This window comes from Amphiura filiformis, unplaced genomic scaffold (genome assembly GCF_039555335.1).
Source record: "Amphiura filiformis unplaced genomic scaffold, Afil_fr2py scaffold_21, whole genome shotgun sequence".
NCBI classification, from domain to species: Eukaryota; Metazoa; Echinodermata; class Ophiuroidea; order Amphilepidida; family Amphiuridae; genus Amphiura; species Amphiura filiformis.
The window spans coordinates 229940-257681 of record NW_027305485.1 but is presented as its reverse complement, the minus strand read 5'-3'; the positions used below and the strand labels follow the sequence as shown (position 1 = coordinate 257681).

The following is a 27742-nucleotide window of genomic DNA, read 5'->3' as shown; positions in this document are numbered from 1 at the left end:
TGGAAGATACCACCTTAATCTTCAACACAGGGAGTGTGTATTTCAAATGAGTTACCTAAATGGGCGACTCCATTTGAAATCTACACCCCCTGTGTGGCAGATTAAGGTCATATCTTCCATAGGGGGTGTATGACTCAACTGGAATATCCCAATCTTTGATACCAGCACATTTTGATAAGATCCCCACTATCTACAACAAAAATTCTATCATAAAATAAAAAATGAGGTAATTTAAAACCAAATAATTTTTGCTATCAATATGCATCATCTGAAATCAAAACGATACCCCATAAAATCGGCTCTTGATTGTGCTTACTTACAGTCATTACACTACATACAACCTCTCAGCGCGACACTACATACAACCTCTCAGCGGCGTGATATTATAACATCACACTAACTTCAATCACGTCATTAATGATATATTTTCAGTTTCATATTTTCTTATATATACATGGTGCATAATATGTAGAGTTGATTCACATCGGCAGGCTTCATTCCTACACGCACAAAAACTGCAGGCTGACACATACTTATCAAGAAGATATCACTTCTATTTATCTGTTCCCATTGTAGAAATGCCACAATACAATATATTACAGTTTAAACTTGGTTAGTGTGCTGTCTGTAGACCCCATAACTTGGTTTAACTTAAAGTTTGATCAGAACTAGCCAGGCATACGGGCTGTTCCATTTGAAATCCATACACCCCCTATGGAAGATAAGACCTTAATCTCCCACACAGGGTGTGTAGATTTCAAATGGAGTCACCCATTCAGGTAATCCCATTTGAAATTCACACTCCCTGTGTGGAAGATTAAGGTCATGTCTTCCATAGGGGGTGTATGGATTTCAATTGGAATAGCCCGGGAATTTACTGTATTCAGTTATCTATTGCACTCACTATAAGATCTCCTTATATTCAAATAAAGAATGAAAGTTGTAGTCTATCGCTAAAGTACTAAATTTTTATCATACACCCCCTACCTAGAATTGGTCTACAATTTTCAAAGCCAAAACATAGTGTGTGGAATGCCTGTTTAGTTCTGAACAAAGTGTAGTATAATGACTACTATATCTAACATATTCAACCATATCCATCAAAGTTGTCTGAACCCACTTAAAGTGATCAAATTCTCAATCAAGCTGGAATCCAACATTTTTGCAATAAAAGTTTTGCAAGCACATTTTTAAATAAATAGTAAAACAAACAGAGCTTACAAACCTACTTTTCCTTCATTGGTTTTGATCGTGAGATGGTTCTTCCAGATTTGAAGAATTGAAGAAAAAAAAATCTAAATCAAATCTGCTTTTTGCTGTTTATTATTGATACAGTTGCCTGCAAAGAATTGGGCTATTCCAGTTGAAATCATTACACCCCCTATGGAAGACATGACCTTAATCTCCCATACAGGGATTGTGAATTTCAAATAGAATCACTCATTCAGGTAACCCCATTTGAATTTCACACTCCCTGTGTGGAAGATTAAGGTCATGTCTACTATAGGGGGTGTATGGATATCAATTTGAATAGCCCCATTAATTGTGATGCATCGTTTCCCGAGCTCTAACCTTCGCTGCATCACATCCATCATATATTTTGTTTGTTTTATGTCATTTTGATTGTAACGTAAACACACCAAAGTGGGGGTCCCGAGACAGCAGACTACCATAATTGAAAAATATATATCAGTTATATAATAATAGTGTTCACAACATCGAATTGTCGTCTGCATCATATAATGTCGTATCTCAAAAGGCTGCCGTGTGGGATTTTCATTATCACTGTTGCATTTCATATTATTATTTTACATTTCAGCATGCTTCATTCTTTTATAAATACGTATGAGATTGTATTATTACAATAATACCTCAAAATTAATATAAAAAGTTAATTTTACAATGTATCTCATCACAATTAGACGACAATAATAAAAAAAAAAACACAAAGCAGCCTTTTGGGATACGACAGTATGTAGCAGACGACGAAATGTGTTGATTTACAAAGGCGGAACCAAATGGTGATCAGCTTGCATCAATTTATTACGTTATTCTAAGTCCTTTTACAATATACAGCATTTTCTCTTTCGTCGACCGTCTGTGTTTTTGCTCTTCTTGTTCTTGCCGTTGAGCTTCTGATTCTCCAGTGCCTTCTGGTCGCGTATCTTGCGCATGAGGTCGTAAAATGCCTGTAGCGATGGAGAGCAGACAACAACGAGAGACGAAAATTATTAATATTTCCAATGGATAATTAAAAACCATGCAAGGTCGTAATTGCAATGGTCCTCCTATGAGTCATATGTTTATGATCGTTGTGCTGGATCATATTTTCAGTTCAATAAATTTTTGTAGTTTGAGTGCATTAAGGGGTACTACACCCCTCGATAAATTTGTGTTTATTTTTGCATTTTTCTCAAAAACTAATAACAGAGTGGTAACAAAAGTTATGTATATTATAGGGGCAAGGAATCCAATTACTACACTGGAATTTCAGTGACCCAAGACAAGTGGTTCGTTATTTATGATAAAAAATTAGGTACCGCTAGGATGTACCTCATTTCCGATCATATATACTGAACTGCTTGTCTTGAGTCACTGAAATTTCAGTGTAGTAATTGGGATCCTTGCCCCAATAATCTACATAATTTTTGTTACCAGTGTGTTATTATTTTTGAGAAAAATGCAAAAATAGTCACAATTACCACAGGTGTAGTACCCCTTAAAGATGGTGTAGTACCCCTTAAACTTGACAAAGTCTACCAACCAAAAGAGAAAATTGATGTGTTTAATTAAAACTTGGATGATTTTTATGACATTCACCTGAAGCAATATTGCACATAAATTATCTTATAGGAAAAAGAAATTGGACTGTTTCAGTTGAAATCCATACACCCCTATGGAAAACATGACTTTAATCTTCCACACAGGGAGTGTGAATTGGGATTACCTAAATGGGTGACTCCATTTGAAATCTACACCCCCTGTGTGGGAGATTAAGGTCATGTCTTACATATTGGAGTGTATTGATTTCAACTGGAATAACCAATTGCCAATATTCACAAATGGGGACTAACTTAAAACCCAGTCTAAAATGTGCTACAGACTAATGGGGAGGGGAAATTTAGTCTACTTTCGTATGATATGTTTATAGTAAGAAGCTTGTCTACATAATCATTTTATTATCAAGAACATTTGCTACCTTTGAAGCTTTTGAGTTCACAACTGCTGCACAAAGCTGGTAAATCCTCTTTCTACAGATATATAAGCCTGCATTTTCAATAGAGACATAATTTTCGAAGAAGAAAAAAACAGTGCCTCTGATGTGAACCTGAATTATCAAAATTTGGTATAATCACTAGAGCTCCCCTTTTAACCTTAAGATCGTTTGTTACCGAGGAATTAGTGCGTTGGTGTCATAGACCAAACAGGGAAGTCCTCTTTTGGTCTATGCACTAAGCGCACTCGCCTTTCAACCATGAGAACATGGGTTCGAATCTCGGCAGGACCGAGTAAAGATAAAAGCTTGACCACGGTAGGACACAGGTTACTTCACTGAATGTTTCTGTGGATATGGGCTGCGAGTCCAACTACCATCAGCTGAGCGGTCTGTGACAATATTGATGGGTCGTAAAATTTACTGCTATTTACTACTGCCCCCTGCCCAGAGTATATCACAATCATCACAGAGTCTACCTGTCATACATACCTTGTCTACATTTTCCCTTGTCTTTGCGGAAGTCTCCACGTATGGTACACCCCATGACGTCGCTCTCTCTTGTGCTTCTTCCTGGCTGACTTGCCTTTTGTCTGTTAGATCGGCTTTGTTTCCTACTAGAAGAAAAGGAATCTGTTCCTCTGTTTTATCGCTCTTTACTCTTAAAATTTGTTCCCTAAAAAGAAAAAAAAAGGAAAGAGCACATGGTTAAGTTAATAGCTTAATTGATTGGGCACATGAGTCATTTGGTGCAAGTTTTCACTAAAATGGCAGAAGAAATTGTTTTACAATAAACAAGCAAAAAGAAAATTTCAATCCATACACCACTTTTCATTTTATAACGCTTGGTATACGTGCCAAATTAGGGTTACTCCTTCATGTAATTATACACAAAGTTAGGGTTAGGGTTAGGATTAGGGTTAGGGTTAGGGTCAGGATTAGCTTACACGAAATAATTACATGAAGGATCGACCCAACTTGGTTTATTATGATTAGCAGACTTTGTATCTTGATTTTCAAGTTTCAGTTACTCTCAATCGTAGTAATCTGCCATTTTACATGTCACATGTATACAACTGTCATCAGCATTACCATTACCGGGGCACTCCAACTTTGGAGGTGACGCGTATCGCTGTCACCCAAAGACCCCATATTTTTTTACGAACACATGCTCTGTCACCCGAAGACCCCCTATTTTTCCATTTGACCTGTCACCCAAAGACCCATAGAAGTTCAATTTGAACAGCAAATTTCATTTATCACTGATTTTGTTACTCATTTTGAAAAAACAAAGAAATTTGAAGCCATTTAGAACTAGAAATTTGATTTTCGAGGTTTCTGTGGCGCTGTTTCGGTTCTCACCCAAAGATTCCATTTAAAATAAAGGTCATGTTCTCACCCAATGACCCCATATTTTTTACATTTTGTTCTCACCGAATGCCAAAAATCATGCTCTCACCCAATGACCCCATATTTTTTACATTTTGTTCTCACCGAATGCCAAAAATCATGCTCTCACCCAATGACCCCATATTTTTTTAACTTTTGCTTTCACCGAATGCTCCTTAGTTAGTGCGCAAGTGCCAGCCCTACACCTATATCCATTTCAAATTGAAGTGCCCCCCCAGTACCATTATTAACAACCTCTGAAAGATTTAAAATTACAACCTAACACTAGAATGACGGTATTACCATAATTTGGTGCTTGAAAAGATGTACAGACAGCCAAATATACATGCACACAAATTAACACATTCATTGCTTGCATTTCACTGTATGAAACTGCAAGACGAACCAACAAAAAATAGAAGCTTTTACTTCTTCATATATATTATCACCCCATTTTATCTCTCCTTTGAGTCTTTCCTCCCATCTGCTGACCCTGCACATATGCCGTGTGATCATGGTGATCTATCAAACTGATTAGTGGATTTTGGCAACTGATTTTAAGATTATAGATTACAGTGTTCACTGCTGAATATCTTTTGCATTTTATTGTTTTCAGCAGTATAAAACGAAGCATATCACAGAAATGACCATTCCATTATGATGGGATTTCCAGTATTATTGTAATCTATAAATTAGGTAATTGTAAAGTTTGCACAAAAAGTAACGCAGCTGTTATAAATACGCATATGGCTTCAAAACTAGTAATTGTTTTCACAATATTTTTTTTGATACCCCATTTGTCAAATATCGTACAATATTAACAACACAGTAGTGCTTGTAAAGAAAAATACCAGAATTTAAAAGTTGCAGTTTCCAGCGATCTATAGTTATTACGCAGCATTGTTGCACGTAAAACCAGGCCGTTGCAACTCATATGCTAGCGCAATACAAAAAGGTGGCGACAGCGTCGGCTTTCCTGTGTATTACCCTGCACTAACATGGCGTCAATGGCGTCTCCGGGCGGGGGCCATTTTGGAAAAGTAAAGAAAAATGCTGCTGCCACCACGATAGTACTAAAAGCTACCTAAAAAAATATGCGTAGTGCTGTGGAGACTTACTTTAACATGACGTCACGAATATGCTAATTAAAGAAAAATGCTGCTGCCATCTCGTCCACATGTTGCAAGCGTGGCGATCGCCTGGCCTCACATCGATTTAACGGAGTTTCAATTCCATCGCACTACGTGCTCTATTATACTTATTCCATGGTAAAACCCTCTATTATCTTCACAAATAGCTGCAACTTTTAAATTTGGGTATTTTTCTTTAAAAACACTGCTGTGTTGTTAATATTGAACGGAATTGGACAAATGGGGTATCAAAATGCACGTAAATAAATCATCCTTCTTTCTGTGTTGCAATATTGTGAAAACAATTATTAGTTATGAAGCTATAACCATATTTATAACAGCTGCGTTACTTTTTGTGCAGTCTTTATAAGGCCAAATATAAAAAAAACATGTTTCACATCCCATCCCGCTTCCTTTTTGGAGGTTTCTTCAATTATTTTTTTATTTTTTAATTTTTTAATTTTTTGTCTAGGAAGTTGAGATGCTTTCTATAGCCTTGCTAATACAAGAAACACATTTGGACGGTTTTGTGATCATTAAGAGGGAGGGCGTACCTTTCCGAACAACAAAATAAAAAGGGTCTCTTTCTTTTTCCAGACATTATTGTATACGCTAAAAGTAAGGTATTGGTATTTACACCAATTTTGCAATAAAAAGGCCCCTCTTCCTCCTATTTTTTGAAAACCAAGATGTGAAACATGTTTTTTATTTTACTTGGCCTAAAATGAACAAAAACAAAAATTGATTTAGCGAGTTTGAAAATTGAAATCGACTTGTTTCTTGTCTTAATTGATCTCATGACAAGATGATACAAAATAAGTTTGGGGTTTATGGCAAAAAGAAGATGACTAGTTCTAATGATATATTTAATTGTTTTCAGCAATGTAAAATAGTCTATCTTCAGAATAGACATTTCCAAATCAAAGTTTTCTGACGACAGCTGTTGTTTGTTTGGATGACCCTGTTTATAATTACAGGTCATCAATGTTAACACAAATCTGCATAGAATACATGATCAAGTGTGGGGTGTCTTGTGTAAAGAGATGAATGCTCACGTTGCCAAGTGTCTATTTGTCCAAATCTAAAATGACGAACATTTGCATTTTTCTTTCCATTACTGTCATATTGTGAAGTGCCAAATAACAAAGGTGTTAGTTCAATATGTAATCGACTGTATATTCACTCAAAAGGGTACCATAATTCATGATTTTCTTGTCCGCTATTTTCATCTTCTAGCTTACTGAATTGCTCAATCACATTTACATAATAATTTTGAAATAATTATATTGTATTTACTCTAGACCCTATCAAAATGATGAAATTAAAAAAAAAAAACATTTTAAGAGTACCCAATGATCTCTCATGTACAGCATGATCTCCCACAGCCACAGTTCAGATACCCGTATGCATACCTGTAATTCCTTCAAATGAATCTGTTATTCTGGGTATCAATAAACCCTATCTCAGTCAAACTCCCTGAGGTTACTTTTCAGACTTTAACATTTCATTCAGAGTTCTGAATATTACTATATAATGATAAAACTATCTTGGTCTTTGTGACTCTATGAAGATACCATGACATTTATATTGCACAGGGTTGACACAAACTTTCAGCCCAAATTGTAGGTCAAAATCAACAAAAGTCACCCAAATTTTCTCACGCCTATTGCTTTCAATGGTCAGGAAAGTACCTAAACTCACTGCAGTCAATGTCCGAAAGTCACCCAATTTTTTCTTCTTAAACCCTGGTTTCTATTACATTGGGAAGGACCAAAAGTCGCAGGAGCAATCATCAAAAGTCACCCAATTGGGCTCCCTAATCGCAGGTTTGGCAACCCTGATATCGCACACTAGCATCTCTGCCTTATATGACCGGAAGCACTGTGATTGCCATCCCAAAATCAATGCATCTGAAATTATGATGCAGCACCCGTTTTCTTTCAAACTAGAAAACACTTGAATGATTTACTGACTATTTTATTCTATTCCATACTTTATCAGTTTTGCTTGCAGATATTCTCATCAATGCAATCATTGACCTATTTGCAACGAACTGATTCACTGTTATTTATCTAAAAATGCACAACTTCATGAATATGTGTGATGCATGGGACCCAATCGAACTTATTTATTTGCCAATTACTAATAAACAACAATGGATCGCTGCGTAACATTTAATGATCTTGTGCGTGGTATGGAAATGTACTATGACTTTTGTGCCAGTGTATCTTATGAACGAACAATTGACACATCGTATTTGAATTTGCATGATTATGCACTTTGTAATTGGTCTCTAGTGCATGTAAGCTATTCAATTTTTAAAGGGAAAACGAAACTAAAGATAAAGTTCAAATAATATTTTGTATGAAAAAATATGATGCAGATAGAGTAAGACAAATTGAAAAGTGACAGTAATGAATGAGGTTCATGATATGCATTATTTATTTTTCGGGAATTGTGAAAAATCTTAAAATTTTGCTTGGACCTCGGATGCACCCCTCACCCTCAGGATATTCCTCCGCCTCAAAGCAAAATGTTTAGATTTTTTTACAGATCTCAATACCCTCAAAGCAACCGATGCGCAGTCATTCACCTCTGTAATTATGTTATTAGATGAAATTTATTGCAAAATGATAGTGCAAATAATATATTTTGTGATTTATAGTGCACAATACCAACCCGCAATAAATTCAAGCGAAACCATATAATTTTAAAGACAACCATTTTATCGCTGAAAGTCATGGATGGAAGTTTTGCAAATGGGCTGGAAGCACTCAAAATAATTCACTGTGATGTGAAGGCATTACATATTTTGTTCATTTTATGCCCGGGTTTGTTCCTTTTAGCATAAAAAAAGCATTGAGTTATATTTATCCCTTTTATGCTTTTCTTTCTCCACCTACTACCATTGATCGGGTTCATTCTATGACAGAATATAGCCGCAGAAAAATCTCATGAAAATCATGATCTTTTGAAATTTTCAAAAACCCAGCTTTGCGAAAGGTATATTATCAGCCGTGTCCAATGAGCACCGTAAGACTAAGAGCCAGCATTATATGAAATTTCCACTGCACCTTGGCTATTGATTCAAAATGTCTTCAAGTGTAATTCTAAATATTGGACAGTTTACTCAAGCAGAAACTTCAAATTACCTTTCTGTCTCAAAATGCAGCCAGGAGTCTCCTTTCTATACTGGTGACATCAACATCACCTTTGGTTATTTCCCCACCTTTTCTTTCTGTGTGCTCTCTCTCTCTGTACCTCTCTCCCTCACACGGAGGGTGTTATGCTTGAGCAACACAGTTCTTGAGCAATTGGGGAAATCCGCTGTGTGAATTGGGGAAATCCGCTGTGTGAATTGGGGAAATCCGCTGTGTGAATTGGGGAAATCCGCTGTGTGAATTGGGGAAATCCGCTGTGTGAACTGTCTTAAGGATTCCAATCCCTAAGTTTGCCCCAAATTTATCCCCAAGTTATTTAAGGGTTTTGCGATTTCCAGAGTGATCCTCAAGTGCTACTGCCATGTGAAAAAGCCATTATGCGATTCTCAAGTGCTGAGCTTAACCTATGACCTATGACCACTAGGTACATGTAGGTCACAGTAAGCTTCTAGTCGGGATTTCAAAGCTGGCATCATCAGGCATCGTGAGGATTCAAGTATTCAATGGAATTATGTGAACACGGAGTTGGGATTGACTTACAAATTACAATTCTCGAGTACACCAATCCTCGAAATCCTATGACCATCTGAACACGCCATTTCTCTCGCTCTTTCTCCTTATTTTAAGTATCATCCCTAGTAACAATACTCATCCCGTGGGTGTTCCCCGAGGTGTTACCTGGAGTTTTTCTAACATATATTTTCAAGTTAATTGCATTTTAATGTGCCTTGGTCAATGTGTGAGGTAATCGTATGTGTATGGTTATCAATTTTAATTACGCTACCTATTGCGGTGTGGAAGGCACCCATTTTGACCTCTTTCACACCTACCATACTTTGAATTTAATGAATTAACATAAATTTCTTATAAGGACAAGGAAGCCATTATTCACTTTTGCTTTCAAATTCCCAGAGGGCATACTATTCTAGCAGTGAGAGCATGTCCATGCAAGACTGCCCCATCAATCAGATGGGCACTGAAGATGTTTTGCTGGTTTGGTGTATTTGCCAGATCTAGTGTCAGATTGGGAGTCTCCTACTTTATGAAGAATGCATACATTGAAAAGCGTGCTATCTACTGAAGATACCATACATTGAAACATGTGCTATCTACTGAAGATAGCATACATTGAAACATGTGCTATCTACTGAAGATAGCATACATTGAAACATGTGCTATCTACTGAAGATAGCATACATTGAAACATGTGCTATCTACTGAAGATAGCATACATTGAAACATGTGCTATCTACTGAAGATAGCATACATTGAAACATGTGCTATCTACTGAAGATAGCATACATTGAAACATGTGCTATCTACTGAAGATAGCATACATTGAAACATGTGCTATCTACTGAAGATAGCATACATTGAAACATGTGCTATCTACTGAAGATAGCATACATTGAACCATGTGCTATCTACTGAAGATAGCATACATTGAAACATGTGCTATCTACTGAAGATAGCATACATTGAAACATGTGCTATCTGCTGAAGAACGCTTATATTAGTGTGGACATGCTCACACTCTGACCTCAAACTTAACTAGTAGGGAATAATATGGTGTCATCTAACGAATCTCAAGGTGGGAGTGAATATATTTTGTAGACAACTCCAATCACACTAACTCTACTAACAAAGCAAGATTTTTTTGGTTCATGGAATATACAACCTTCTGGTATTACATATTTGTTGGTTACATGCAAGAAAGTTGTGCATCACATAATAAAGCATTTACAACCTTTTTTTTGCAATTTAAAGTTCCAATCAATATATGAGACTTGATCTGATCCAATCAGACCAAAGTTGGAAATAATAAAATTGAGATAGAGGAAAAAATAAAAAGCAAAAAATACCATAAAAAAGTACAAAATTGGAATATAAAAGTTCATAACTTAGCAGCAAAGTATGCCAGGGACTGCTGAATTTCAACATCAGTAAGATATGTACTGAGCTAGATAGTAATTAGTGATAATAACTTGGACTCAGTCGATGAGATCATGTCACTTATATAACCCTAACATGCCCGAGTACTACAAAACACTACAAACACCTTCACAGCGCGTGTGTGCATCCCACGGGATGAGATGATGCAACACTCTAAGTCATATATGGGCACAAATTTACTGGCCCAGCCAGCGTAAGACCCATGGCTAAGTGTCGGCGGCCGAGGGGTCTCAGGTTCTAATCCCATCCAGAACAAAATCCAGATTAACAACTTCTTTGTTTGTTTTCTCTCTTTATTCCTTCCTTCTTTCCCTTCTAGTTGCCAAAAAGCCCTTCGGGCGTTAGGGTTAAAAGGGACCAATTAATTGCACTTCAAAGCATAAACGGATGAGCTCAATGGACCAAATTGCACACATACATGCACCTACCTAAATTCTGATGTTGTAGCAAATGACTCTTGCTCTGTAATACTAAATACACATAGGAATCCTTCCCCAGACCTGAAGTAGTTATCCCTAATTGCTGCATAGTCTTCTTGCCCTGCTGTGTCTAGGATGTCAATCTGGACATCTTCGCCGTCCAGTGGTACCTTCTTGCGATAGCTGTCTGCTTTGGTTGGCTCGTAGTCTTCCACAAACTGAAAAAGGGAAAAAGAATATAGTCAGCTAAACACCAATTCCTTTGACCAAAATGTCCAGTTGTGCAAAGTTTCTTTATTGATACGTAATTCCTGTGTTCTTTCTAATTAACATCCCTGCTTATAAATAAATGCCTTCCCCTATTTTTTTAACCAAAATGTTAAATGTTGACATTTCCATGCTATCTCATGTAAGCAAGCTTACCACGATCCACATACAATTGGCAATTGTCAGAAGTGAACCTCAAGACATTGATTGTAAGTTCATAGTTCATCATTTCAGCATGATTTTTTAAGCTTACCTAATGATTTTTTCAGGAATTATTGTTGTTAAAAAAATTCTCTAATAAATGCTCCCCCCTCCCATTTTGAAAATGTTATACTACCGGGGCATTAATTAGGCCTCGTATCCATAGGCTGTTCCTTTGTGGCGTGTGCCCTGGTTCCGTGTTCACTTTTTCCCATGTGACCTGCCACACAGACAACGAACCTTTGTTTTGCTTAGTGGCCGCTACGGTTCGTTGTCTGTGTGGCAGGTCACATGGGAAAAAGTGAACAAGGGCACACGCCACAAGGGAACAGCCTATGGATCTGAGGCCTTAGAAGCACTGGGCATACAGGGTGACATTCCATGGGGAATTATCCCCTGTCCAATAAAGAATATAAACTAAAGAAATGGTAGGAAATTTTGCATTTTTGTATGGAAAATTTGTGTATGGTTCCAAGAAATAAACATATTTTCCAAACATTGGAAGGGGGAATAAGTGCCCGGAATAAGTCCCCCTTCCTCATTAAGAAGTTGTGCTCCTCATACCCCCCTCCCCCATGAGCTGGCATTATAGGTATCTACATGTTTGGAGAAAAGTCCACAATATGCCTTCCTAAAATTGCATCTAGATGAAATGCAAGTACAGGTATGTACAAGTACCATGTATTTTAACAGCTTTTAAAAAAGCTGGACCTTACTTGTCGTAATCTCATTGAGTTTCTGCATTTTCTCCCAGTGGACTGTCCAACTACTAATCACTTTATTGTATTACCTGAATCACTGTGACCAGTAATTACTAGCTGGTCCAGTGATTAGACAATCTTGTAAGCCCCAAAGGAATCACATGTATCAAAAATGTACCAGTAATCTCTATCCGACTGCAGAGGACCGATTCAGACGAAATGAAAGTCGGTTCTCTTCAAATTAATTTGATGATGATCCGAAATGGCATCTAACAAATCTTGTTTTAATTCACAGGTTTTTATTTGGCAGGATGAGAGAGGGATCCCTAAAAAGGGTTTTACACTTTGCAGGGAATTAGGTTTCGATACAAGTCTGGTTCAAATTCAAAATAATTTCTCATATACCCAAAATCTATTATAGTCGTGTTCACATTTTGAGTTACACCCGGCGTAAACTTACGCTAACATTGATCAAAATTCCACAAATATTTTCCCTACTCCTACCGCGTGTCCACACCTAGCCTACTCCTAGCACTATGCCAATTAGTTCCACCAAGCATTCACTTCTGGTCGGCGTAAACATTGGCTACCACTTCCGGTGTTTCTGTGACCTTTATCAACCGCGCGATATGTAATTTCTTAGTTCCGACTAACAAAAGGTCATACTTACACCAGGTGCCAGGAGTAGCAGCGTTCACATTACAACTTACGCCTGGCGGAGGTTACACCCAGCTCGCTACTCCTGACTTTTGTCAGGAGTAAATCGTCGGACGTGCGCCTGGCGGAACTTACGCTGACCATCGTTCACACTGCACCTACTCCTGGCAGTGCCTACCGCTACTCCTAGCAACTTACGCCGATCAAGTTCCGCCGGGCGTACGTCCGACAATGTGAACACGACTTATGAAATGGATAGTGTGATTTTATCATCAAAACCCTAAACAATTTTATATAATTTTATCGTCACCAGATGGTTAACCTTTCCACTTATTTCTAATGAAAGTAAAAACTTAAACATTATTAACCCCATGAGAACAACCTGCCGATTGGCCAAAAGAAGTTTTCATTATCAATTGGCCCAATCAGCAACATTGTTAGAATAATTTCACCACATAAAAAAAATTGGGGTGAATTATTTGCAAAGCTCCATTCTGATTGGTGATTAGAGTGAAAATATCATATAATTGACCAATCAGAGGTAATGTTAGATCGGCAGGTAGTGCTCAGGGGGTTAAACAAAGAGTATTTTATTACTCATCATAAACAAAACAAATCTGATTGAAAAGCGGTTTGGGTGGTTTCCTGTACATGTAGAATTTCAACCTTCAAAGTGTTGCATTTCAGGATCTACGCGGCTCATTCAAAAAGTTCAACCTCCAACCCAAATATCTCTCATAATCTACACTTCTAAAAATAGTAGCCCTTTCATATTTTCCATGATTACAATCTTGGGTCTATTACTTTTATTTGGTTGCTTTGATTTCTTTTTTTGTTGTAGGCAATGGAATATATGAAATTGGGATTCTGTGCATTGGAAACAGTGAAAATCTGCACAGACATCTACAAAGAAGCATACAATAGATATACAAAGAAGCATGCAATATATATCTACAAAGAAGCATACAATGATACAATAGATATCTACAAAGAAGCATGCAATCATTACACTGGAATATAAAGCAATCCATTAGGAGGGATGCACATTTTTTCGAGTAAATGTGGTTTTTTTTGGGTGTTTTTTTACTGTTTTCGGTAGGGCTTATATCAAATCTTATTTTGGTTCCGAGGCCACCTAGGGTACAAAAATCTGCAAAAGGTACCGGTATCAATATATACATTTGCCCCCATTTGTAGATATTTATTCAATGTATAAGAAGTTACTATTTACAGAACTGAAGTTAGAAGAGTTGAGGCAGAACTTATTGAATGACACTCATAGAATAAATATTGTATATAATATTTCCTCATTTCAGCTTATTGACCTACAAAGCTACAGATGTTTTGACCAACATATAGCCTATACACAATACATACTATCGAAATTCACTAATCATAAAGAGCCCACATTTTTAACCAGACTACTAGTTAACAACGTTCATTTAAAACTTGAAAGATTTTAAGATACTTTTATTGGCGTTTATTTTTTTTGTGCACACTGTCAATTCTTTCAGTTTTCACATTTCTTACCTAGCCGGGACACCGGCTAGGTCTTGTGATGCTATCGGATCTTTCTTCTTTCTTCTTTCTTCTTTCTTCTGGCAACAAATTTCAAAATGCTTCTTCTCCTACATGTTACATCCTACAATGGCGTCACTTGCACATATGCATCGGCTATATCCAGTGTCTATAGGATATTCACAAATTTGGGGTCAAAGGTCATTAAGGGGTCATTTCGGTATAAAACCAAATATCTTCAAAGTGCTTCTTCTCCTACATGTTACATCCTACAATGACGTCACTTGCACATATGCATCAGCTATATCCAGTGCCTATAAATTATTCACAGAATTTGGGTCAAAGGTCATTAAGGGGGTCATTTCCGGTCTGAAAGCTAAAAATATTAAAAAATCACTGTTTTTACAAATTACATAGCAGAGTGTTGTCATTAGCACACATGCATTGCTACCAACCAGGGTCTTTGGGGTGTCTACAGTTTTGGGGTCGAAGGTCATTAAGGGTCGCTTCGGTCAAAAACCAAAAATCATCAAATATGTTCATTTTTTTTATCTCAAAACGTAACCAGACCAGAGTTGCATAAACTTCATATATGCATTAGCGTTACCCGATGTGAGCATGGTATTTTTATTTTTCTGGTCAAATGTCATTTAGACGTCATTTCCGGTTTAAAGCTAAATAACTTCAAGAATTTTTATCTCCAAAAGTAAGCATTGCAGATTTTTTTTATTTAAACTGTAACAATGCATTTTCGTGGTGTATATTAGGTTTTTTTTGTATTGGGGTCAAAGGTCATTAAGGAGGTCAAAGCGTCAAATTTGCAAAAAATGTTTAAAATTACGGAAAGTAGCTATATCTCAGCCTATGGAAGACGGATAAAGCCCCTACATGCTACAGTGATGCACCATTAATGGTATGAGATGTCCATAAACTTGAAGACTGGCATTTCCGGCTCCGGCTAGGTCCAGATCTGTAACCAGATCTAGTTTTTCTTTTTTTTTAAATTATTAATATTATTACTATTTATTTCAAATAATTTTGTATGTGTTTTTCGGGTATCCGGATTCCTGCCCAAAAATTCAATTGTTGAGAACCTATGTCCCTGCTACCCCTTACCAAGTTAAATCACTGTACCCTATGTACGGATCTCTAGATTTTGAAGAAAAGAACAACGTAACCAAAATGGAACACACATCCTTCCATACATAGACAAGCATAAGGAATACACCATTGCAAAATCCAAAGCCAGGGTGATAAAAACTGATAAAAAAATTGTTTGACAATTAAAAATAGTGGTTTTTTTTCATTATTCTTTATTTAATGGTTGTTTTTAACCAATAATTATAAGCCTGATTTTTTTCTGGCCACTTTTTTTTTGCAGTGCTTTTTTTCCTAAATCCATATTATAAGTAATATTATCATAATATTTTTTTCAATATGGTTTTTAAACCTCAAAGCAAATCCAGATATTCCAAGTCTTATGTGAACTCAGCATTCAGGAAACCAGCTAGTGCAAATCTGGGATTTTATGAACTTGAACATTGCTCCATCGACTGACTGTCCAACTAAAATAAATCAATGAATTTCAATACCGAAAGGAAATATGCACATGGTCAAATAAACACTTGCGGATGTCGGGATGGATGGCTAATACGGCCCAAGTGTAAACCATGCCCTCAGCTATGGATTTCTCTTGCCAATAACCTTTGCCGTGACTCTATCAAGTATTTCGCCATACAATAACTTGATATCAGGAGATGGATTTGGCATTGAAAGAGGCCTGAATAGCTTAGCTTTATTTTTTCGTATTGCATATAGTATTTCCGTTGTTCTATTATTATGGCATTCATTCCATCTGTCAAAATAATTGCAGTAGTTGCGGGCTTAAGGGGGTACTACACCCCTACCCAATTTTGTGCCTATTTTTGCAGTTTTCTCCAAAATTATAGCGCATTGGGGACAAGTAAGATATGTACATTATAGGGGCAAGGACTACAACTACTGCACTGGGAATTTTATTTCAGCACAGACATCAGTTGTGGAGTTACAGTCAAAAATGAGGGAAAACCAATATTTGATCAATAAATCAATAACTACTTGCTTTGAGTTGCTGAATTTTCAGTACAGTAGTTGTAGTCCTTGCCCCTATAATATACATATCTAATTTGTCACCAATGTGTTATACTTTTTAGAAAAATGCAAAAATAGGCACAAAATTTGCCATGGGTGTAGTACCCCCTTAAGTAGGGTTAAAATTTTGGTGCGTCTCTGCTAATCGATTCTCGCAAATGAAACACAGTTGATTCTTGTACATTTTAAAAGTCCACACAGTCAGTATTAAATGATTTCTGCATGAATCAAGATAATTTGATTCTCGCACTGTGTGTGACAAACAGGAAGTAGACAACATTTTAGGCAAAGTAAAAAATAAAACATGTTTCTCGTCCAGGTTTTGGAAAAATAGGAGGAAGAGGGGCTTTTTATTTTTTATTGAAAAAATGCCCTAAATTGCCCTATTTAGACGCTTTTTATCCTTTTTATAGCGTAATGATTAAAAGCTGAAAAACATGAAGAGGATCTTTTTATTTTGTTGTTTTGAGATGTCAACCCCTCTGGTCATCACAAAACACTTCACAAATGCTTCTAATGCTATTGTAAATGCTTATAAGAAGAAGTTGCAACTTCTCTAGTATCTTTACAAAAAGTTATGATAGAAAGATTGCAAAATAAAAAGAAAAATGCAAAATCTTCAAAAAAGGAAGCGGGAGGGGACGAGAAACATGTTTTTTTATTTACTTGGCCTTAGTGGCATAATCATTAATATTATTGTGAACACCACCTCATGAAAGGGCCATTGTGTATTCAATATATCAGAATTAGTTCTCATCATCCATGCATGCGACCATATACATGTAGTATACTTAACTGTGAATGGGAAATTCGGGGGCTAACACCCTACTCTTTTCACACTGACTGAGCGATACATGCACAAGTATGGCTCTCTGTACACGGGCCCGGCAACTTAACATCCCCTCCAAAGGACGGAATACTTTCATGGTTCATTTACCAAATTCTAAATGTACAATGCGGGAGAGCGGAAGTCTGAATTCAATCTACAAATTATCTTTTTTTTCCCTAGCCAATACCCAAGCAAATCTCTACCCCAGGAATTGAACCCGGGACCTCAAGCACCACAGGCAATTACCCTACATGTATTGCCATTAGGCCAAGCTCTCCCTCTTTTTTAAGCTCCCATCTCTGTGATCAATAAAAAAATGGAAGAATACATTTCAACTGTCCTTATATGATATGAAAATGTGACGAATATTTTTTTTTTTCATTTTCAGTCTTTTTTTGTTATATGAAGTTTGTAAATGTGCCTTAAATTTCAAGATGTTCATATATGCATAATTAATCCAAACACATGTATATTTGTATATATATTTACATACTACTGATTAAATTTGGGTAAATTTGATTAAGAGATCACGCTCAACGCATCAGTGCAGCAGATTACATACCACAAAAAAAATTTGCCTGTTGACATGACAGTTGCCAGGAGTGTAGCTCAAGTCATTAAAACATGGTGATCCAAATTTTTGTGGATCTTGGCTTATCAATGAGTGCTCAGAAAGTTTTAAAGCAATTTGCAAAATTTTTACCTTGATTGGGGGTTTGTGGCACTCTTGCTACAGAGTCTATGCAGCAAAAATTACCTGGGTTGGTTCTTAGAGGCAAGGTGGGTACGGGATATGCGGCAAATTTCAGAAAAATGGTTTAAAGAAGGTGATTTTTCAAAATTTTCTCCAAAAATCTGGTATATTTGTAAAAACTAAGACAATTTTGGGTAAATTCAGCGAAAATTTTGACTTTTGGTATATCAATGGGTCCAAATTTCTTGAAAAATTGGTATATTTATGGGTCTACTTCCAAAATCTCATGCACGTCCCTACCAAAACCAAACTTGAGTACCCCCGGATCAGAATTAGTTCTCATCATCCATGCATGCGGCCATACAGGGGCGTAGCCAGCTTTCTTGGTCAGGGGGGGCAAAATTAAATTTTTGGGGCACAGACGAAAAAAATTGCAGTTGCATCATACAATACATGTCTTGAGCTTCCGAAAAGGCCTTATTGGGATGATGTGCTTGGCAGTAGCAGAAAAAAAATGGTATTTTACACTATTTTAGCCCATTATCCGCTAAAAAGGGCTTTATTGTTATAATGTGCGGGCGTAGCGCGGAAAAATTTTGTATTTTACACTATTTTAGCCCTGAATTTTGCTAGAAAAGGGGCTCCTTGCCCTTTTTCTTTTCCTTTGCCCTCCTGATTTTCTCCTTCATTTTTTGTCAGAGGGGCACTTTTTCTTTCATTTTTTTGTCAGGGGGGCACTCTGCCCCCCCTGCCCCCCGCTGGCTACGCTACTGCGGCCATATACATGTAGTATACTTAACTGTGAATGGGAAATTCGGGGGCTAACACCCTACTCTTTTCACACTGACTGAGCAATACATGCGCAAGTATGGCTCTCTGTACACGGGCCCGGCAACTTAACATCCCCTCCAAAGGACGGAATACTTTCATGGTTCATTTACCAAATTCTAAATGTACAATGCGTGAGAGCGGAAGTCTGAATTCAATCTACAAATTATCTTTTTTTTTCCTAGCCAATACCCAAGCAAATCTCTACCTCAGGCATTGAACCCGGGACCTCAAGCACCACAGGCAATTACCCTAAATGTATTGCCATTAGGCCAAGCTCTCCCTCTTTTTAAGCTCCCATCTCTGTGATCAATAAAAAATGGAAGAATACATTTCAACTGTCCTTATTGATATGATATGAAAATGTGACGAATATTTTTTTTTTTCATTTTCAGTCTTTTTTTGTTATATGAAGTTTGTAAATGTGCCTTAAATTTCAAGATGTTCATATGCATAATTAATCCAAACACATGTATATTTGTATATTTATTTATTTATTTATTGGAACATACACTTTTATATCAGTGGCACACGCCTAACCAGCGGTGCGTTCAAAAACAATATATATATAGAAACAAATTTAAACACAATTAAATATACATGCAAAATATATATATATATTTACATACTACTGATTAAATTTGGGTAAATTTGATTAAGAGATCACGCTCAACGCATCAGTACAGCAGATTACATACCACAAAAAATTTTTGCCTGTTGACATGACAGTTGCCAGGAGTGTAGCTCAAGTCATTAAAACGTGGTGATCCAAATTTTGTGGATCTTGGCTTATCAATGAGTGCTCAGAAAGTTTTAAAGCAATTTGCAAAATTTTTACCTTGATTGGGGGTTTGTGGCACTCTTGCTACAGGGTCTATGCAGCAAAAATTACCTGGGTTGGTTCTTAGAGGCAAGGTGGGTACGGGATATGCGGCAAATTTCAGAAAAATGGTTTAAAGAAGTTGATTTTTCAAAATTTTCTCCAAAAAAATGGCAAATTTAATAATTTTAACATCCAGAAAATTGGTATATTTTTGGGTCTCTTTTACACAAAATATGGAGTAATTTGGGGGTAAATTTCAGAATTCCACCAGCATATCCCCATCTAATCCAGAATCAAGAATCCCCCGTGGAAAATGCTAATACCTACTTGCTTGCTTACATTTTTCTTCCAGGGTCTATGCTTACATGTATGCATTGAGTGGTGTTCTCAAACCACAACACCATGCAATATCTGTGCATATATTTACGAGCAAAATCTAGCACTACACGTTTAGGATTACCCACACCCATATTACACTAATCCTAGAAATTCCGAGGGCTGTTTTTTGGCTTAGGTTAATGGTTCATGGTAGTAATTTAATGGCCGATGGAATCTTTTAATGACTATCACTCCCATCACATGTAAATTGCATCTTAACTTGACGACATGCTGGTAACAGGGACGAGGGGCAAGGAGCACAGAAATAGGTCAGTGGGTGTGTGTGTATAGATTTGTATGCATGTGTATGCATATTCAAACTTGCTATCATCTAAGACCATGAGACTGAATAATTTTCTTATCTTCTGTAGATAATAGAATCGTTGAAGTAATTACTTGATAGAGGAACCTTGCATTTGTCCACTATAGAATTGTGCATTCTTACCCTGCATTTTCTCACACCAATTTTTACACATTTTAGTGTGTCATTGCCCTTGTGAAATTCTATAATCCCACTTTTACAGAAATTTTACACGCCATCTTTTCCTTGCACACCGGCTTAAGAATCAAATCAGATTTCATATCGTCAATAGTACATCCTCATCCACAACACGTCTACTACCCCTTGCAGGTATCATAGTAACAGGAAACCATGGCGATGACACTAAGCAATCCAATCACCGACTTCACTTCCTCTTGGTAAGATCAAATGGTCAACACTTCCTACAAACGGCGTCTAAAATTTCACACCTTCCGCAATACTAAAGGGGATTCCTGCCCTCCACTTAAGGTAATACACAATTTTAAAGTGTTGCGATTTGGTAGTTCACAACATCTTGCGAATGGTAGTGAGTTTCGGCAAAAATTGCATTGCTCATTTCCTTATGAGCGTGTAGAAGAATTCAAATATCACAGAAATGCTTTTATAGGTCCTGTGGTTCTTGAGTTATGTTGTAAAGAGGGCTAAAACAACAACACTTACTTTTGTAAAATGTACATAACTCATTAACAACAATAAATTAAGCGGCTTTTATCTAACACACTCGTCAAGCGTCAGCCACGTCACGTCATCGGCGTCGCGTCGGCGTCACGTCACGCCGATATCTTCTTAAAAGTTACAAACAAGTCATACGGATTCAGTTCACGATTTCGTTTAGTTTTTCCCCGGGTGTTTCCAGATCGAACCCGTCATTATCCCAGGCCCACAGTGAAATGGTTATCGGTATGGCGATTGCTGACGGCCGCACACCACCAACTAAGCCCCATCGAAATGCACGTAAAAGGGCAAACAGATTCGCGATTTTACCTTCCATGAATTTCCAGACACGATCATTTATTTAAAAATGACTTTTTCTATGGCAAAATATTTACTTGTATTTGTATGAAAAATATTCCTTATTAATTTTACTTGGCCTATACAAATGTAGGTCCTACCAGCTTTAAACCACCTCCTTTTTCCAACTTCAAGTAGCAAACCTTATTTATTATTCGGACTAGCAAGCTTTGATATTTAAATTCGGACTTCATAAACGGAATAGAAAGAAGAAAAGAACTAGGGTTCATTGTGCTCACAAGTGAGCACATGTGCATTTGGCAACGAATTGGCCTTGACCTTTATTTGACCTTTGGCCCCTCAACGGTAGATTGCACATCGGGTCACTGTGGAAACGTTTTTGGTAACATTTATTGTTGACCTCTGTTTTCAGGTCAAAAGTCATACGTGGGTCAAGGTCATTCAACATGTCAGGTCAAGGTCAAGGTTAATTAATTCGGACTAGGTTTGGATCAAATCCATTGAGTCTGGAGTGAGATCAAACTTTTAACACAAATGACCCCTCAATGACCTTTGACCTTGAAGCCATATAGGAAACTTAGTAGCCACTTACCCACTTGTGCTTCCCACAAGGTTTGTGGCATGTGAAAAAAATGTTGTGAAATCACATTTTGGCCATATCAAGTAGGTCAAAGGTCAAATTAGGGTCATGGTCACACAACATTAATGGGGGTGGTCAGTGATTATTGTGACCAAGCCTGGTCAAAATCCGATGTAGTATACTGGTGCTAGACTCATTTTGAAATGTTGCCAGAAAGAAGAAAAATGACCTTTGACCCCTTATTTGTGTACATCCTATATGAAGCATAGGGATTCTTCTAAAATATTTTGGTGGAAATCGGCTTAATCGTCTAGAAGCCTTAGTATTTTTGTGTGAAAAAAATCACATTTTCAACTATATAATCAAGGTCAAAGGTCAAAGGTCAAATTGGGGTACAAACCATAAATGGGAGTGCTCAGTGGTCATTCTGACCAAGTTTGGTTATTATTATGTTTTGATGGATCCAAGTTGTGATAATATTGGATCCAAAACATATAATGATAAAATTGATGTTTTACGCCCAATATTTATTGAGTCTCGCTATGAGTTGTAAAATATTGACTCGACTCACGCCTCGCCCAATATTTTAAAACTCATAGCTCGACTCAATAAATATGGGCTCAACCGATCCAATTTTATATCAAAATCCAACTTAGTATGTGGATGTTATAGCGATTTGAAATGTTGCCAGAAGAAAGAAATGCGGGTGAAAGAAAGCATTTGGCAACATTTGTTGCCAAATGCAAAAGGAGCAAAAGACAACCGAGACGAGAGCAAATATCCCCTACTGCGAATTATATGACCAGCTATTTACACCGCCATCAAAGAAGACCAAATAATACCGCATCATATACCTCACAGATTCTGCAAAAATGGCTAACGTGTTTTATAAGTCTGAAACACGCGAATGAGGTAGCTTATTTTGTTTTGATAGGCCATTTTCACGTGTGTTTCAGTGGGAGCATTATTTAGTGGTGTGCGCACTGTCACGTAGCCTCCGTCGCAGGCTACTCGTGTTTTTATCACACTCATAGTTTGAGAAAAGCTTAAAACGCACCGCCTGCAAAAGAGGCTACACTAAACTAGGATACGGGCTGTGGTTTAAAAGTAGTTCCAGCAATCCCGATTATTTTATTCATTGAAGCTTTGCTGTGCTTTGCGGCATTGATGAAAAGCTGGAATTCCATGGACTATTTCACGGACTATTTATCACGTAGGGAGATAAGGGTAATTGTGGAGTTAATAATTTATTATGAACTTTTGATAACATTTCAACGTGACGCGACGTGACGTGACGCGACGTGACGCGACGTGACGTGACGCGACGCGTGTGTTAGACAAAAGCCAATTCAGCAAGTTTTCAAAGTATATGATTTGTAGAACTTTTGCAAAACATCAAAGTGTTATTTTTCACTAATATATTGATTTAGACAATAAAAATCGATTTTTTTGGCTGCTTCGACCAACAATACCCTGTCTACCCTTAAGCTTACAAAAGGACTTTTGTAATGTTTGTGAATTGAGGAAGTAATTTCCACATAGGATGTCCATGTTGGTTTATATAGCTAGCAGATGACACTTTAAATGACTTTTTCTATTCCTTGCCGTGATTGGGCAATTTACGTTTCTAAGGTTATTTGATGTTTCAGCATTGTCTGCTTTAGTTTGCTTTCAAGAACGATGGGTTGAAAAGGTGATATCATTAGCAAAATTTCATATGACAGCAGCATCCCCCATTTTTATTCAACAAAACTTAGATTTTGGTAAAAGGAAGCTCATATTTTGCTCATTATATACCCAAGTCAAATTTAATGCCCGACAGCCCGAGATATGCTTCGTTTAGATGGTGCAAACAAAAATGTGGTGAATTGAGGTAGTCGCAACAGAAGGATCAGGGCACTGTTATACTGGTAATTGTTGCCATATTCAAGTTTCATTTCTCTATTTAACATACATGCCCAGTTAAATAGGAAATATAATTGACTGAAAAATTCAATCCAATTTGGTTCCTTGTTTAGGATTACTCTCATGCTGCTGAAAACTATGACATACTGTGCTAATGGGCTATTCCATTTAAAATGCACACTACCCCTGTAGAAGATGTTAGAAATATCTTCTACAGAGGGAGTACAAATTTTGAATTAGGCAACTCCAGTTGAATTTCATACGCCCTCGGAGAAAGATTCAACCAAAATCTTCCACAGACAAAGGGCGAGTTTTAATTGGGAGTTGGTTAATGTACTAATTCCATTTGAAATTCATACTCCCCCTGTTGAAGATACATTTCCAAAATCTTCCACAAGGGGAGTGTGGACTTTAAATGGGACACCCAATGAAAATGAGACCCTTTTGGCTGATAGTAAGAGCTCAAATCTCATCTCATTTTCCAGGATCTCATTAAGGGATCTAAAATGAGCGTTTATTGCGTTTCGACAGTATTTTTTGTGGGACATGAGAGCACTTCAGACCTATCGAATTGCATTCTGAATACGAAGCATGTCTTTCTGATATCAAATAATTTTCATTTTTGAAAATCACAATATAATACAAATTTTATGACAAATTATAAAAATTTGATATTTTTCACATTTTGATATATAACAGTCCTCAAAGTAAATTATATAAATCTATTGATATATTCTTAAAGTGTATGTAGCAGGGAGGAAAAGCCGATGGTCAATTGAAAATTTTGACCTTTCATATTGAAGATATGGATTTTTTCCCAAAAAGACCTAATTTTTTTGGTGTTTTGGGAAAAAAAATCCGTGTATTCAATACACAAGGTCAAAATTTTCAATTGATCTTCGGCTTTTCATCCCACCTACATACACTTTAAGTATAAATCATCAGATTTATAAAGTTTACTTCAAGTACTGTTAAATATCAAAAATATCAATTTTAATGATTTGCCATAAAATGTGTATTAAATTGCTAATTTCAAAAATCAAAATTATTTGATATCAGAATGACTTTCTTCGTATTCAGAATGCAATTCGATATGTCTGATGTGCTCTAATGTCCCAAAATAAATACTGTCCAAACGTTCATACACCAGCCCTTAAATTATGACCCAATTCAAAAGTGAAAGGGTACTGAAAACTGGAGCACTTGGACAGATTAACATTAGAAATTCGGTTCCATGGGATGCTATTAGAGGGCTAATTACGATGTTAACATCGTGAACTACTTTTTTTTGCTCCAGAATGAACTCACCTCATCGTACATAAACTGTAATGTTAACGCTGATTTGCCTACACCTCCACTTCCGACCATAATAACCTTATGTAAAGGCAACTGCTGTTGTTTAGGTTTGGACATCTTGACCGGTGTCACGTCACTTTGCGCTGCTCCAGGCCCAAGCTTTAGTTCTACACTTGTTGAGGGGGCTGGTTCCTCTACTCCAACGCCACTGCTATAGTAGAGTTCAAGTTGTTGTCGCTCCTTTTCAGTTATGCCTTTTCTGTATGGAAGATAAAAAGGATTTACGAAGAGAGAGTGAGTAATTTTGAACATAATGGGGCGTGTCATTTTCTCTGCCACAAAACAGAAAATAGCTGATACACAGTCTACCGTGGGGGTTCTTCATTATATAAACATAGATCTGTGTTTGAGGGTGCAAAATACACCAAAGCTGGTCAACCACCATTGGTCCACAGGATTGTCCCCAATGCCCCCCCCCCTGAATTTTAATGCTTCCATCACTACTACATCTCATCTCACAACTTTTAAGTTGGAAAAAAAAACACCTTTTTAAACCAATTTCACCATTTTTTTGCTCTTCAGCAATACTCTTGTTACAATAAAAACACAAACCACCAAGCCTTGAAATAAGCAGGCGCCAGGAGCAAATTTGCTCTCGTAAAGCCACCAATTGCTCCTGGTCCTTGTAAAATTCACATGAACTAGGAGCAATTTTCTAAAACAAATTGCTCCTGGTTCCAGTTTTGAATTTGATGCAGTAGTGCTGGTATGCAGTATTGTATATGCAGTAAAAGGATTTACTATTTGAAAATTGCTCCTGTTTCTTCAGAAATTGCTCCTGGTTCTTGTAAAATCCCAGTGAACCAGGAGCAATGTTCAAAAAAAAATTGCTCCTGGTTATAGTCCGCTTATTTCAAGTTTTGCAAACCACATTTCAATGATACACACCATTGTTGATGGAAATGCAAGAATTGTAATGTACAATGCGTGGACGTTTTTATGCAATATGCATCATATACTAGTATTAAGGGGGTACTACACCCTGCCCAATTTTGTGCCTATTTTTGCATTTTTCTCAAAAATTATAGCGCATTGGTGACAAGTAAGATATGTATATTATAGGGGCAAGGACTACAACTACTGCACTGGAAATTTTATTTCAGCACAGACAACAGTTGTGGAGTTACAGTCAAAAATGAGGGAAAACCAATATTTGATCAATAAATCAATAACTACTTGCCTTGAGTTGCTGAATTTTCAGTGCAGTAGTTGTAGTCTTTGGCCAGTCTTTTAATGCATGTAGTGATATGACTTCTCTGCAGGATTTATCATCATTTTTTGCTCCTTGAAATGACATTTATCTCAAAATGGTTCAAAATGGATAGAACTCAGGAAAAAAATATCCCTTTTTCTAAAATTTCACTTAATCCAAACGTGTTTTGAAACATAACCCTTTCATGCGTGTTTCACAAATCACATTTTCTGTATCAGACTATACTCCTCTATGTCACAAAATTCAGGATGAGCATACATACCCATGAATACGTGGAGTGTAGGGAACCTGGGATTAATACCCACATTTTATTGTTCTTTGTAGATAGCCAACACTTTCAACACAAACAGACATGAAATTCCAATATCCTCTTCAGATGATGGGCAAACAAGCCAAATATAGTATACCAGGATATACTATCCCAGTCACTTTATAATGTTATTAAAATCTCAATAAAAAACCAATAGAATGTTAAATGTTGTAACTACATGTAGTAACTTTAAACCATTGTATGAGCAGTCTTCATCACCAGAGAAGATATATTACACTTCCCACGATGCATTTCTTCCATTTCAAATTTCTATACTGATTTGCTATCCAGTGCAACATGGGTCGAAAGCTCGGGGGGTCACTCCCATTGTGGCCTGTACACCATCCGCGATAATCAACTTTTGAAAAGCACCCTAAACAAGGATTTAACCCTTGGCTAAAACGATACCCTTTTCACACCCTAAACAGGGATTTTATTCCTTGTATCAAATTTCATACCCTAAATTTCATTTCCGCATATTAGCAATTGCAATTTTGCTACCCTTTTTCCAATTTTTCATGTTTTTGACACCCTAAACACGGTATCTGGCAGTATCGTGCCTACCCACTAAAAAACTACCCTTTTTAATTATCGCGGATGGTGTACAGGCCACAATGGGAGTGACCCCGGGTCGAAAGTGACAAAATATACAGGTCTCAATGAACAGAGTACATCCCAATCTTGCAAAATATGTTTATTTCTTAACCATGTTAACTATCGACCATGTTTAGCCAGTCTATTCTCAATTATGAAAACAAAGGGAACCTGTACTTGTAATAGGAGTGACATTTG

General features: G+C 37.0%; 1 protein-coding gene across 1 annotated transcript in view; it reads right to left on the bottom strand.

Moving 5' to 3' along the window:
* The window catches only part of LOC140143343 (ras-related protein Ral-A-like), a 64193-nt gene continuing 36451 nt past the window's right edge, over window positions 1-27742 (bottom strand). The window contains exons 3-6 of the mRNA XM_072165199.1: window positions 25380-25626; window positions 11276-11484; window positions 3707-3890; window positions 1-2189 (exon numbers count right to left, since the gene is read on the bottom strand). Coding sequence (XP_072021300.1) covers window positions 2064-2189; window positions 3707-3890; window positions 11276-11484; window positions 25380-25484 — 624 coding nt within the window. The 5' untranslated portion in view covers window positions 25485-25626 and the 3' untranslated portion in view covers window positions 1-2063. The remainder of the gene's footprint in view (window positions 2190-3706; window positions 3891-11275; window positions 11485-25379; window positions 25627-27742) is intronic.